General features: G+C 49.3%; 1 protein-coding gene across 1 annotated transcript in view; it reads left to right on the top strand.

The window, feature by feature from the left end:
* The window catches only part of LOC130018270 (CAP-Gly domain-containing linker protein 1-like), a 37,255-nt gene extending 32,280 nt beyond the window's left edge, over positions 1-4,975 (top strand). The window contains 1 exon segment of the mRNA XM_056109000.1: positions 4,769-4,975. Coding sequence (XP_055964975.1) covers positions 4,769-4,975 — 207 coding nt within the window.
* Positions 4,976-12,189: the final 7,214 nt, after the last annotated feature.

The following is a 12,189-nucleotide window of genomic DNA, read 5'->3' on the forward strand; positions in this document are numbered from 1 at the left end:
ATGTTCCCGCCCCCTATCCCTCCACCAGCGTATGTTTCCCACCCAGTTCCCTCCCGCCACCCCTCCACCCTGCCTTAGAGGCAGGCACCTTTCTTCTTTCTCTCTCCTTTGGGGCGTGATAGTTTGCAATACAGGCACAGAGAGGTCATCGTGTTCTGTTCCTTACGGGACTTTCAGCACTCAGATCTTACCCAGTGATCGTTTCTTCCTGTCACTGTCCTTATGATCCCTTCTCTCTTCCAACTGCCTTCTCCCCAGCGCTTGGGGCAGGCCTCCAACCACGGACCAACCAATAAATTGTTGTTTCTTATGGAGACATTGAGTCCTTGTAAGATGTTGTGATAGGTTCAGCCTCCTGTGTTTGTTTTGTTAACCGAGATTGGTTCCTTCTCCAATCTGGTGTGCTACTACTGGTTTATCAGTGTTTTAGAGTTTGAGATGTCAGAAAGTTAAGTCTTTTTGTCGGGAAGGTACTATTGGAGTTGATGTTTTGTCTGGGTGGCAGCTTTGGAGTGTGGATGTCCAAAAGCTGCTGGGGCTTCTGGAAGTACAAGGACATGGGGGAGGGGGGAGGTAGCCCATCCCAACTCTGAAAAAGCCTGGAGATTTCAATCACAAATCCTGTATACCTGAGTTTGCATCCATTTAATTTCTCCACGGGGTCCATCCCAAGAAGATGGAGTCTTGCCCATGGGGGCCCTGGCAGCAATTTCGGACTGTGGGAGCGTGTGGCTGTGGGGGGCTGTTTGGGCAGGCACTGCTCAGCCCTCATTTCTTTTCTCTTAATGACCTACACGAGTACTTCTGAAGTTGTGGCTTTTATAGCGAACAAGCTTTGTCTCTGTTCAGGGTGAAGTATGAACTAATGCAGTCCCTCTGATATTTTACCCTGTTTTTCCATGTCCTCGGTTTAGGCTCTGATTTGGCAAAAATGTCATCACTCTTGGTAATAAGCCTCCTGTCTGTGTCCCCGCTGCGGCTGCCGTGGCACCAGGAGAAAAATCAGCTGCCTGAGGCCCGGATTCCGTGGGCTTGTGTGTTTGCTGTGTCTGAGAACATCTTGTGCCTGGAACCGGAGTCGCGTCCCAGGCCAGCTGCGGTGCCCGTGGTGAGCTCTGCCAGAGGCCTCGTTTCAGCAGTGTGACACTTCTGGGTGTGAGCGAAGGCCCATGCCGGAGTCAGCGTGTGCTTTGCGGTTCTCTGTCTCCTGAGTGGTTTCGGAGGGAAAAGGGACCTTTTCCAGTGTGTCCTGTTACTGCTTTGTGATGGTGTAACTCCTCCTCTCCCCGTCGCCTCCCACCGTGTCTCCGTGTGAGTCCAGCTGGCACCACCAGCATCGGCCTCGCAGCCAGAACACGTAACTGCCTGATTGCGTGCTCCCAGGCGCAGCTTGGACTCGGAGGTCCAGAGGTTCATCCTGCCCACGCGAAGCGTTTGTCTGTGGATGACAATGCAGACATGGGGGTCCGAGAGCTAGGAGAGCAGCTGGTAGGGCACTCGCCTTGCCTGAGGCTGATGGGGCTTTGATCCCTGGCCTGGCATAGGGTCCTGAGGGCCTCCAGGAGTGACCCCTGAGTGCAGTCAGGAACAAGTTTTGAGCACAGCCTGGTGAGGCCTAGAAAAAAAAAGAAGAAAGAAGGAAACTGTTCCACCGACATGGGGTTCAAGTTTACTCTTTGGGGTTCTGGGGCCACTGGAGCCGTTCCCCACATGAGTCTACCACTTGAGCCCATCTCTCGACTGCACTTTTGCTTTTCATAGTTAAAAGAGTTGAATTGTGAATCTACTTTGCCCTCACCACCCAAAGTAAGAATTTTGACCGGAAGAATGACTTTGTGCTCCTGAGTCTGTTTTATACTAAAGGGCTTGAGTTCTGTTTCTCGGCACGGTTATTGGTACGAACTTCACCATCTTTTGATGTCTCTGGGGTGTAGGGCCGGGATGGAACCCAGCGCCCCCTCCCCCCAACACACATACAAAACACACGGAGGCACCTGATATGTTGGGCTCCATCGCCAACCCACACTTTGCCACTTCTGAACCCTCCTGAGGTGTGTGAAAGTCTCAGAACAGAGTGAAGACGAGGGTCAGAGCAAGTCAACGTCGGGCTGAAGGCGAAGGCAGTGTGTCCGAGTGTCTGAGGATCCAGTTTCGGGTCAGAGGTTGCTCATCTCAGGCCTGTCCTTTCTCACCGTTAGAGCGGGTGTAAAGGGGTGATGGAAGAGCCCGTTTGGCAGGTCGGCTGGGTGGCATCGAGACATCGGGCCTGGTCTTGACAGAGACTCTCCAGACTTGGTCCCCGGGCCTCTGAGCACGGCCACCCCCCAATCCCTCGCAAAATAAAACGCAAATCAGACAGATTGTTTTTTTATTTGAACATTAAATATTGACCAGTATCTCAGCATCTTCTTTTCCTCTTTAAAATGCATTTATGGGGGCTGGAGTGATAGCACAGCGGGTAGGGCTTTTGCCTTGCACACAGCCGACCCGAGTTCGATTCCCAACATCGCATATGGTTCCCTGAGCACCACCAGGAGTAATTCCTGAGTGCAGAGCCAGGAGTAATCCCTGTGCATCGCCAGGTCTGACCCAAAAAGCAATAAATAAATAAATAAATAAAATGCATTTATGTTTAAGTTTATGCATTTAGGAATAAAATGGGGCCTTTTTTTGTTTGTTTGCTCATAGGAGTTTTCGTTGCAATGAGTATTAAATAGATTCACCTCATTCTTTTTCTTTTTAAAGTTTTATTAGTGAAACACCATGAGGTACGATTGTGGACTTACAAGTTTTTGTGCTTGGATTTTAGTTATACAATGATCAAGTACCCATCCCTCCACCAGTGCCCATTCTCCGTCACTAATGATCCCAGTAACCCTCCCACCCCCCAACCCCCCTCACCTCATCCCCCCATCCCATCTCTGTGGTAGGACATTCTCTTTTGTTCTCTCTCTCCTTTTGGATGTTGTGGTTTGCAAAAGAGGAATTAAGTTCACCACCGTGTTCAGTCTATAGTCTACTTTCAGCATGTATCTCACAACCCAAGTGGATCCTCCAAACACCCAATTCACTTCATTCCTGAATCCTCGCCCTTTTGGTCTGGGATACTGGACTTAAGGATGAGGTGTGTCCTTCCAGCGTCTGCTTCTGAAACCTTGGGCATTTAGTGCACATTCCATGCATCTGTGTATTTCTGGAGGGAAGATTCTTGGTTTCACAGTTTCAGAAGAAAAGCTATTTGGACATTCCCAATAAAATTATTTCTGCTCAAAAAAAAAAAAAACCATTAGCCAGTGTGTTAAGTCTATGTATATTATATAATCTCACTCTGAACTGTCCTTCTCCAGTACCCCCCAGACAAGTAAACAGTTATTTCATCATTTTTTTATTTTTCCATATAAGCAGATGTATAAGTTTATAAGCATATGTAAGCCAAGCCTAAATGTTTTCTTTTTGACTTAAATATTTTCATTTTACACGAAATGGTCTGAGCTTAGCTTTCTGAAGAGCTGCTTACTATTCTATTCTATGGATTGCTGTAGTTTCATCAAATTTGAAATTAATCTAGGATAAACCCCTAGAAACAGAATTGCTCCACCTAAAACTTCCTTTATATTTGGCTACTTGACTTCATTTCTCCTGTGCTGAATGGAGGGGCCATCTCAGCTTCTGTCCCAGACACCCAGTGGCTCCTGGGACTTAGCTCTGCCCAGAGGGGGCGGCGAGCCCGGAGCTGCCCGGGGTGTCTCACTGTCCTCGGCATGAGGAGCCCAGCGAGCCTTGTTTTCTCTCTCCTTTAATCACCCGCTGGCCTTGTTTTCTCTCTCCTTTAATCACCCGCTGGCCTTGTTTTCTCTCTCCTTTGCCACCGCTTCTGCTTTTGCTTCCTGCTGCGCCAACACTTTCCTCCTAATCAGCAAATGCTTTGTTGTCTTCCTCACTTGTGAGTGTGTGTGCATGTGTGAACATGTATGTGTGCTCACGCAAGCACTGGGGAGCGTGTCTGTGTGTGTGTCCGGGTGTGTCCACGTGTAAGCGTGTCTGGCTTTCCCCTCTAGATTTGAATCCTTGCTCTGGCCTTTTCCTCTTCCTGAACGGTAGCTCCCAACAGGACCGTGTCTCGGAGGGAAGTGGGAATCGTTTCTTGGCTCCAGTGTGGGAGGGCCTGGGCCCTCTCAGAGACTCGTCGTCAGAACTTGTCCTGAGGGAGAAAAAGAATCAGTCTGTTTTTCTGGTTTTCTTTTTACTTTTTTGGGGGCCACACCTGGCGATACTCCGGGCTTCCTCCTGGCTCTGCACTCAGGAATCACTCCTGGCTGCTCTCCGCTGGCCCCTGTGGGATGCCAGGGATCAAACCTGGGTTGGCTGCGTGCGAGGCAAGCACCTTTCCCGCTGTGCTATCACTCAAACCCAAACCTGACATTTTTTAAATGAAACATGAATGTTTGTGCCATGTTTGCTTTTGTGTCATGCTTGCTTTTGTAAAGTGGGATTTTTCCCCCCCGTGGATTTTAAAGAAGTGAGTCTGTCTTTGTAGGACAGGGAAGGCCCTCTTGACTCCCTGCTCTGAGAGGAACCGAGGGGGCCCAGCATGTCCTCCTGGGGTCTTCCCTGGGGCACCCGGGAGCTTGTGCTCAGGAAGGGAAAGGGGAGCTCTGGCTGCCTCCAACCCTGGGGCGGGGACTGGAAGCGGGGCCCAGCCTCCTCTGTGGCGGGCTCCGATGGCTCCCGCAGATGGCTCACCGTCTCACGCTCTCCTTTAACACAGATTGATTTCCTGAATTCCGTGATTGTGGACCTCCAAAGAAAGAATCGGGACCTCAAGATGAAAGTGGAGATGATATCCGAGGTGGCTCTCGACGGGAACTGGGACGACCTCAACAATTATGACAACAGTTTCGGCCCGGCCACACCATTCTCTGCACTGTGCAGAAATCTCCAGCTGTTGATGCATGAGATAACAAGCTACTTGTGAAACACCTAAAATAACCAATTTACTGTCTTTACAGTTTTCTTTTTTTCACCGTGCTTTTAGATGAATGTATGATGAGAAATTCAACATTAATACTTTTGGATTTTCTTATCACAAAAAAATTAAATGAAGGACCTCAACCATCAGAAGTTTATCATCCAGTTTGAATCTATTTATCTTCATTTGAATGTTTTCTAGTTCTGTAAAAAGTGATAAATAATGTACCATCCAGGCGACATGTATAATAAGAACTTCTATAATTGTATATATGCTTTTGATGTATTTTCCTCTGGAGATTATCAGGTGTCTCACCAGTCAAAGATCTGTAAACTATTGAAATTTTTAGTAGTAAACATGATTGAAATTGTTTCACAAACTATGTAAAGCAGTATTAAAATTTGAGCAGACAGGTGTTCTATATCTACATTAATAACATTATTTCCTTTTTGCCAGTGATAACTGATTATGCTCAGGTTCATTTATAAAAGATTTTTGGCTAGCAATCAAGAAATATGGAGTCAAATGAGTCAAACAGTTTCTACAATGGAATTCTGATACACCAATTTCTTTTTGTTTCTTTATGTTTGTGCCACCCCTGGTGATGTCTTAGGGCTTATTCATGGCTCTGCACTCAGGAATCACTCCTGACAGTGCTCGGGCAGACTATATGGAATGTCAGGGATTGAAGCCAGATTGGCCAAAGCAAATGCCCTATCAGCTGCACTATTGCTCTGGACCTGTAAACCATTTTCTTAAAAGCTTTTATCTTGGGATAAAGAGATAGTGCAGTGAGTAGGGATAGTGCAGTGAGTAGGAGCCAGGCCCCAAAAACTTGGGGCAGAGTTGACCAAGAAAGTAAACAGGCAAAAGTTAGGTATGTGGGAGATACACCCACGAACCACCTCCAGTTCAGCTATATAATTGGAGACATGGCCTCTCTGGTTCCTGATTGAACTCCTTAACGGCCATGATCCCAGAGAATCAGAAACAAATCTTGAAACCCAACGGCTTTTGGCAGAAATGTGTCCAGTCCCTGCAGTAAGTTAGAGGCGCTGGGCCACCCCAGGTGGGAATAGATTTTGTGCCTTGGCCTGTTCTCCCTGGAAGCCCGCTGGCCGCCATCCTCCAGAGGCCACTGGACAGTCAGGTTTGGACCCACAGTTACGAGACACGTAAGGCCTCACGGGATGGGGGTGGAGCTGGCCCTTTCCTCCCCAACAAGACCCCAAGTCATCACCCACAAACGGCCTCTCTGGCTTCTGATCAAGCTCTTTAACGGCCATGATCCCAGAGACTCAGACACAAATCTCGGAATCCAGTGGCTTTTGGCAGAAATGCATCCAGACCCTGCAGTAGGTTACTGTCGCTGGGCCATTTCAGGGAGGAAAGGATGCTGTCCCTCCACCTGCTCCCCCTTGGTGGCTCGGTGGCCACCATCCTCCAGAAGTCATTGGACAGTAAGGTTTGAGCCCTCAGTGATGAGACATGTGGGGCCTCACGGGATGGGGGTGGGACCAGCCCTTCCCTCCCCATCCCAGCAAGACCCCTAGTCACCGCCCACTAACGGCCCTCTGGCTCCCGATCAATCTGCTTACCGGCCATGATCCCACAGACTCAGGAACAAATCTTGGAACCCAGCAGGTTTTGGCAAGAAATCCCTCCAGATTTAATTGTTAAAATTTTGGAATTTCAAAATTGCGCAGCCACTACTACAACCACGCGGCATCATATGTTATTTACAACCAGGAATAGAAAACAAATTGTCTACTGTTGCCTTTTCAGGAGATCTGAGTTTTGGGGTAAAATCCCAAATAATAATAGTGGATCCAGTGTCAAAATATTGAATGTAATCAAAGTAGAGAGAGAGTAATGTGGAAATCATCTCCTCCACAGGTAAGTGGAGGGTGTGGGATGGGGGTATACTAGGGGTTTTGGTGGTGGAGAATGGGTACTGGTGAAGGTACGCATGTTTCATTGTATGACCAAGACTTAAACCCAAAAGCTTTGTAACTGCTATCATGGTGATTCAATAAATAAAATTATAAAAAATGAAAAAAAATAAACCACTGGTGAGGTTTAAAGGTAAAAAAACCCTACACAGGGTGCTGGAGAGATAGCACAGCGGGTAGGACATTTGCCTTGCATGCAGCGGACCCGGGTTCAATTCCCAGCATCCCACATGGTCCCCTGAGCACCGCCAGGAGTAACTCTTGGGTGCAGAGACAGGAGTAACCCCTGTGCATCGCCAGGTGTGACCCAAAAAGCAAAAAAAAAAAAAAAACCCAAAACAAAATCTTTATTGTATTATTGCAAAGCTTCCTAACCAACGTAGCCTAAAATGAATACCTTCAGTGATTCTCCGTAGCTATTTCACAAGAAGAAATGAAAGGGACACCATGCAGTGCAAGCAGCATCAATCCATAAAATCTGGGAAAGAAACTGGAAGTTGCTATATTTTTCACCCAAAATGAAGAGATCCAAAGATGTTTATAAGCACCAACTCCTGTACGTTTGACGCACGTGTCCTCAGGTTGATTTTTCTGGAGAAAGAGCTTGAACAAGACCGTCACCTTTAGCCTACATAATCCCCAATAGCAGTCCTTGACTTTAGAATCTATGGTAGGGAATTCACACGGTCTATACAGGAATCATGGTTACTTGGCAGGATATCCAAATATTACATCGTACTGTGAATATTCTGTAATACTAGGTTGTAAGTCAGTAAACTCTAGATTGGAGAGAGAGCCCTGGGGCAAGGCTGATGCCTAGCAAGCAGCAAACCCAGATTCTTTTCCCTGGCACTTCATATGGTCCCCAGCATCCCCTCCAGGAGTGATGCCTGAGCAGAGCTCGGAGGAGCCTCAGCACTGCTGGATATGGTTCCCGAGTCCCTTCACAAATATAAGTAAGCACCCATTTTGTGGAATATAGTATATACGGTCACGGTCCTCCCGCTGTTCATCGATTTGCTTGAGCGGGCCCAGTAACGTCTCCATCGTGAGACTTGTTACTGTGTTTGGCATATTGAATACGTCATGGGTAGCTTGCCAGGCTTTGCCATGCGGGCGAGATACTCTCGGTAGCTTGCCGGGCTCTCCGAGAGGGGCGGAGCGTGCAAGGCAAACACCCTACCCGCTGTGCTATTGCTCCAGCCCATAATATACATCAGGATCAGGATCAGGATCATCCTGTTGTCCGTCGATTTCCTTGAGCAGGCACCAGTAACGTCTCCTTCTTCCTAGTCCTGAGATTTTAAAAGAGCCATTTCAATGCTCTTTTAGGATTAGGAGAATGAACCCCGTCATGGTTACTGGTATTTGGCATATTGAGAGCGACACGGGAAGTTTGCCAGACTCTGCCATGTGGGCAGGATACTTTCGGTTAGCCTGCCGGGTTCTCCAAAGTAAGAACGCGATAATAAGATGTCATTATTCCGGGAGCTGGGTTTTATAGTCTCTGGATTTTGGCCGTTGATGGGACCAACCTGGCCCTTGCGGCAGCTGGTGGGTGTGACGTTTACCTACAGGAAGATGAGGAAGGGGTCTGGGTGGAGAAGGCCCAGTCCCGATCTGAGTAGGCTTGGAGACCTCAGCCCTGGGACCCGCATGCCTGGGTTCCTCTGCCAGTTCTTTCATGCATGAGGCCCGTCCGGACGTGTGGAGAGTGGGCCCAGCATGGCCGTGGCTGGCTCCAGAGGTCCTCAGCTGCTATGACTCTGCTCGGGGTGGGGCGGGGCGGGGGGAGAGAAACTCAACCCTCCCCCCTCCAAGGGGCCCCAGTGAGGAGAGCCAGGCGCGGGGGCAGGAGACTCTGCTCAGACAAGAGCTGGATCATCAAGATCAGGCCAGGGCCAGCCCGCCAGCGAGGAGGGCGCCCTCCTGTGGCATCTTGGGAGAACAGCAGCTCAGACACAGGCTAGAGAATCAAGATCAGGCCAGGGACACCCTACCAGAGAGAAGCGCGCCCTCCCGTGGCAGCTTTGGAGAACTGCAACACAGACAGGAGCTGGAACATTAAGATCAGGCCAGGGCCACCCCCGCCAGCGAGAAGCGCGCCCTCCCGTGGCAGCGTTGGAGAACTGCAACTCAGACACCAGCTGGAACATTAAGTTCTGGCCAGGGCCACCCCCGCCAGCGAGAATGGCGCCCTCCCGTGGCAGTTCGACAGAACTGCAGCTCAGACAAGAGCTGGATAATCAAGGTCTGGCCAGATCACCCCCGCCAGCGAGAAGCGCGCCCTCCCGTGGCAGCGTTGGAGAACTGCAACACAGACAGGAGCTGGAACATTAAGAGCAGGCAAGGGCCACCCCCGCCAGCGAGAAGAGCGCCCTCCCGTGGCAGATTTGGAGAACTGCAACTCAGACACCAGCTGGAAAATTAAGAGCAGGCAAGGGCCACCCCCGCCAGCGAGAAGGCCGCCCTCCCGTGGCAGTTCGGGAGAACTGCAGCTCAGACAAGAGCTGGATAATCAAGGTCTGGCCAGATCACCCCCGCCAGCGAGAAGCGCGCCCTCCCGTGACAGCTTTGGAGAACTGCAACTCAGACAAGAGTTGTATAATTAAAAGCAGGCCAGGGCCACCCCTCCAGCGAGAAGGGCGCCCTCCCGTGGCAGTTCGGCAGAACTGCAGCTTAGACAAGAGCTGGATCAAATCAAGATCTGGCCAGATCACCCCCGCCGGCGAGAAGCGCGCCCTCCTGTGGCAGCTTGGGAGAACTGCAGCTTAGTCAAAGGCCGGGGAGTCAAGGTCTGGCCAGCCACCCCTGCCTTTGCCCCCAGGTGACCCTGTCTGCCTTGTTTCATCCAGCCCCCCGTGATCTCTTTCTCACCCCCTCACATTTCTCTAACTTTCTTTCAATAAAAACATTTTACTGAAGAATTTTATTGAAAATCTTTTTTCGATAAAAAGACATCAGAATCCTTGCATTACATTGCTGATGTTGCCAGTATCATGGCCATGTTTACCATACAGCCATCAAATTTCACCAAATTTGTCCCAATGTTACCAAGCCCACCAAATTCGTGCCATAGCAAACCAAAACGGAAACACCTCCCCCAAAACAGCAGTGGCAAACATTACCAAATTCACCATACCAACACCAGATTCACCGTGTTTGTGGCACAGTGTACCAAATTCACCAGATCTGTGAAAGCCAACCAAAATCGGAAATATAAAACACCAGTGCCAAACCTCACCAAATTTTACCACAGTGTGCCAAATTCACCAGATTTGTGCCACGTTCAACCAAAACACAAATAGCAAAATAGTGGTGCCAAACATCACCGCATTTTCCATAACATCACCAAACTTGCCAGATTTGTGCCACAGCCAATCAAAACAGAAATAGCAAAAAATAGCGATGCCAAACTTCACTGAATGTACCAGTTCACCAAATTAACCAGAATTGTGCCACAGCCAACCAAAACAAATACAAAAAACAGCAGAGACAAACGTCGCCAAATTTGCCATAGCATCACCAAAGCCACCGGATTTGTGCCACAGCCAACCAAAACCAAACTATCCCAAAAGCACTAGTGCCAAAGTCACCAAATTTGCCATAGCATTGCCAAATTCACCAAATTTGTGCCACAGTCAAACAAAACGGAAATACCCCCATAATAGCCACGCCAAAAGTCACTAAACATGCCATATCATCACCAAATTCACCATATCGTCACCAAGAGTCATCGAACTTGTGCATGACTTCATTTTATGCCCGACATCATGATTACCACCACCACCAAAGTGACCATGACCAGCCTCAGACCATGATCACCAGATCACCAGCATGATCTGATCGGCAGAGCGTCCCGCCAGCTCTGTCCGCATCACCATGTCACCATCATCACCGCAACTGCATCCCCAACAATGCTGCCATTTTCACCACCAAAGCATCATCACCACAGCACCATGCGACAGCTATTCCTGCCACCATCACCACCGCCACAATCGTTGGCATTGCCATTGCTGCCTCAATAACCGTCACCATTGTCATTCCACCAGCTCAGCCTATCCCAGTGCCCCCCATGAGTGTGACTGATGTGCTGGGGGGGTACCTCCCTCCATGACGAGTTCCGCTGTGCCGAGATGGATGCCTGTGTGTCTGGGACGTCCCTGCCCCCTGCCAGGCGTGGGCATTCTGAGCTGAGGGGTGCGGGCGAAGGTCTGTTTTCTTGCTCTCGGGGGCCCCTAAATCTGGCAGCTGCAGGGAGCCAGTTTCTCTGATGATCACTGATGACAGTCCGGTGCTTGCTGGGCTCCAGAACTCTGGGAAGAGAGAGACACACACACAGCGAGAGATCACTCACAGGTGTTTTGCTGACAGCTGCGTCCCCTGAGCAGAAATGATAATAATATACATATATACATATATATGAGATTGATATCCAAGGCTAGGAAAATGGGGCCAGGAGGACTGGTCAATGGTTGGAAGCTCCCACAAGCATCGGGGACAGAGGGTAGTTAGGATAGAGTAGGGACCAGTCTGGCAATAATGCTTGGAAATGGTTGGAAATCACTTTGGACGGGAACTGGGTGTTGAAAGTAGGTAAAGAGATATACATAACCTTTCCATATCTGTATTGTAAACCAAAAGGCGTGTGTGTCAGGGAGAGGGGGAGAGAGAAAAGAGGGAGAGAGGGGTAGAGAGAGAGCACTGCAGAAAGGAGGAGGGAGAGAGAGGTGCCTTGCCTGCCTGGGGGAGTAGGGAGACCGGGAAGATTCGTGGTGAGCGATGTACACTGGTGAAGGGAGAGGTGTTGGAACATGATATGACTGAAATCCAATCATGATCAACTCTGTGTATTTCACTAGGATTGAAAAAATTCACAAAGAAAATAACATTTTAAAAGAGACAAAACAAATCTAAGTCAATCTTGAAATTTTGAGCGAGCAGCAGTGCAGTGGGCTGGTGAGCGGTGCTAGCAGAGCCTCACCTGGCAGCTGTGGTGGAGTCAGCTCCCATGCTCCAGAAGCTTCCGAAGCTTGGCGCCTCTCCCTGGCCCCAACCGAGCCTTACTCATCAGCGTTCCTTTGGGGGCTGCAGGGGCTGAAGCATATGAAGCATATCCCTCATGCAAGGCGAATGCCTTAATCCCTGTGCTATTGTAAGGCCAGAGATGGAAATGTAAGGGCCGCCCGGGCTAATAGTCATGAAAGAGTTAAGTGGTAGGAAAGAGCTCACCAGAGAACTGTAAAAGCTGTGAAACTAGAGCTTCAA

The sequence above is a fragment of the Sorex fumeus genome, unplaced genomic scaffold (assembly GCF_029834395.1).
Source record: "Sorex fumeus unplaced genomic scaffold, SorFum_2.1 ptg000246l, whole genome shotgun sequence".
In the NCBI taxonomy this organism is placed as follows: Eukaryota; Metazoa; Chordata; class Mammalia; order Eulipotyphla; family Soricidae; genus Sorex; species Sorex fumeus.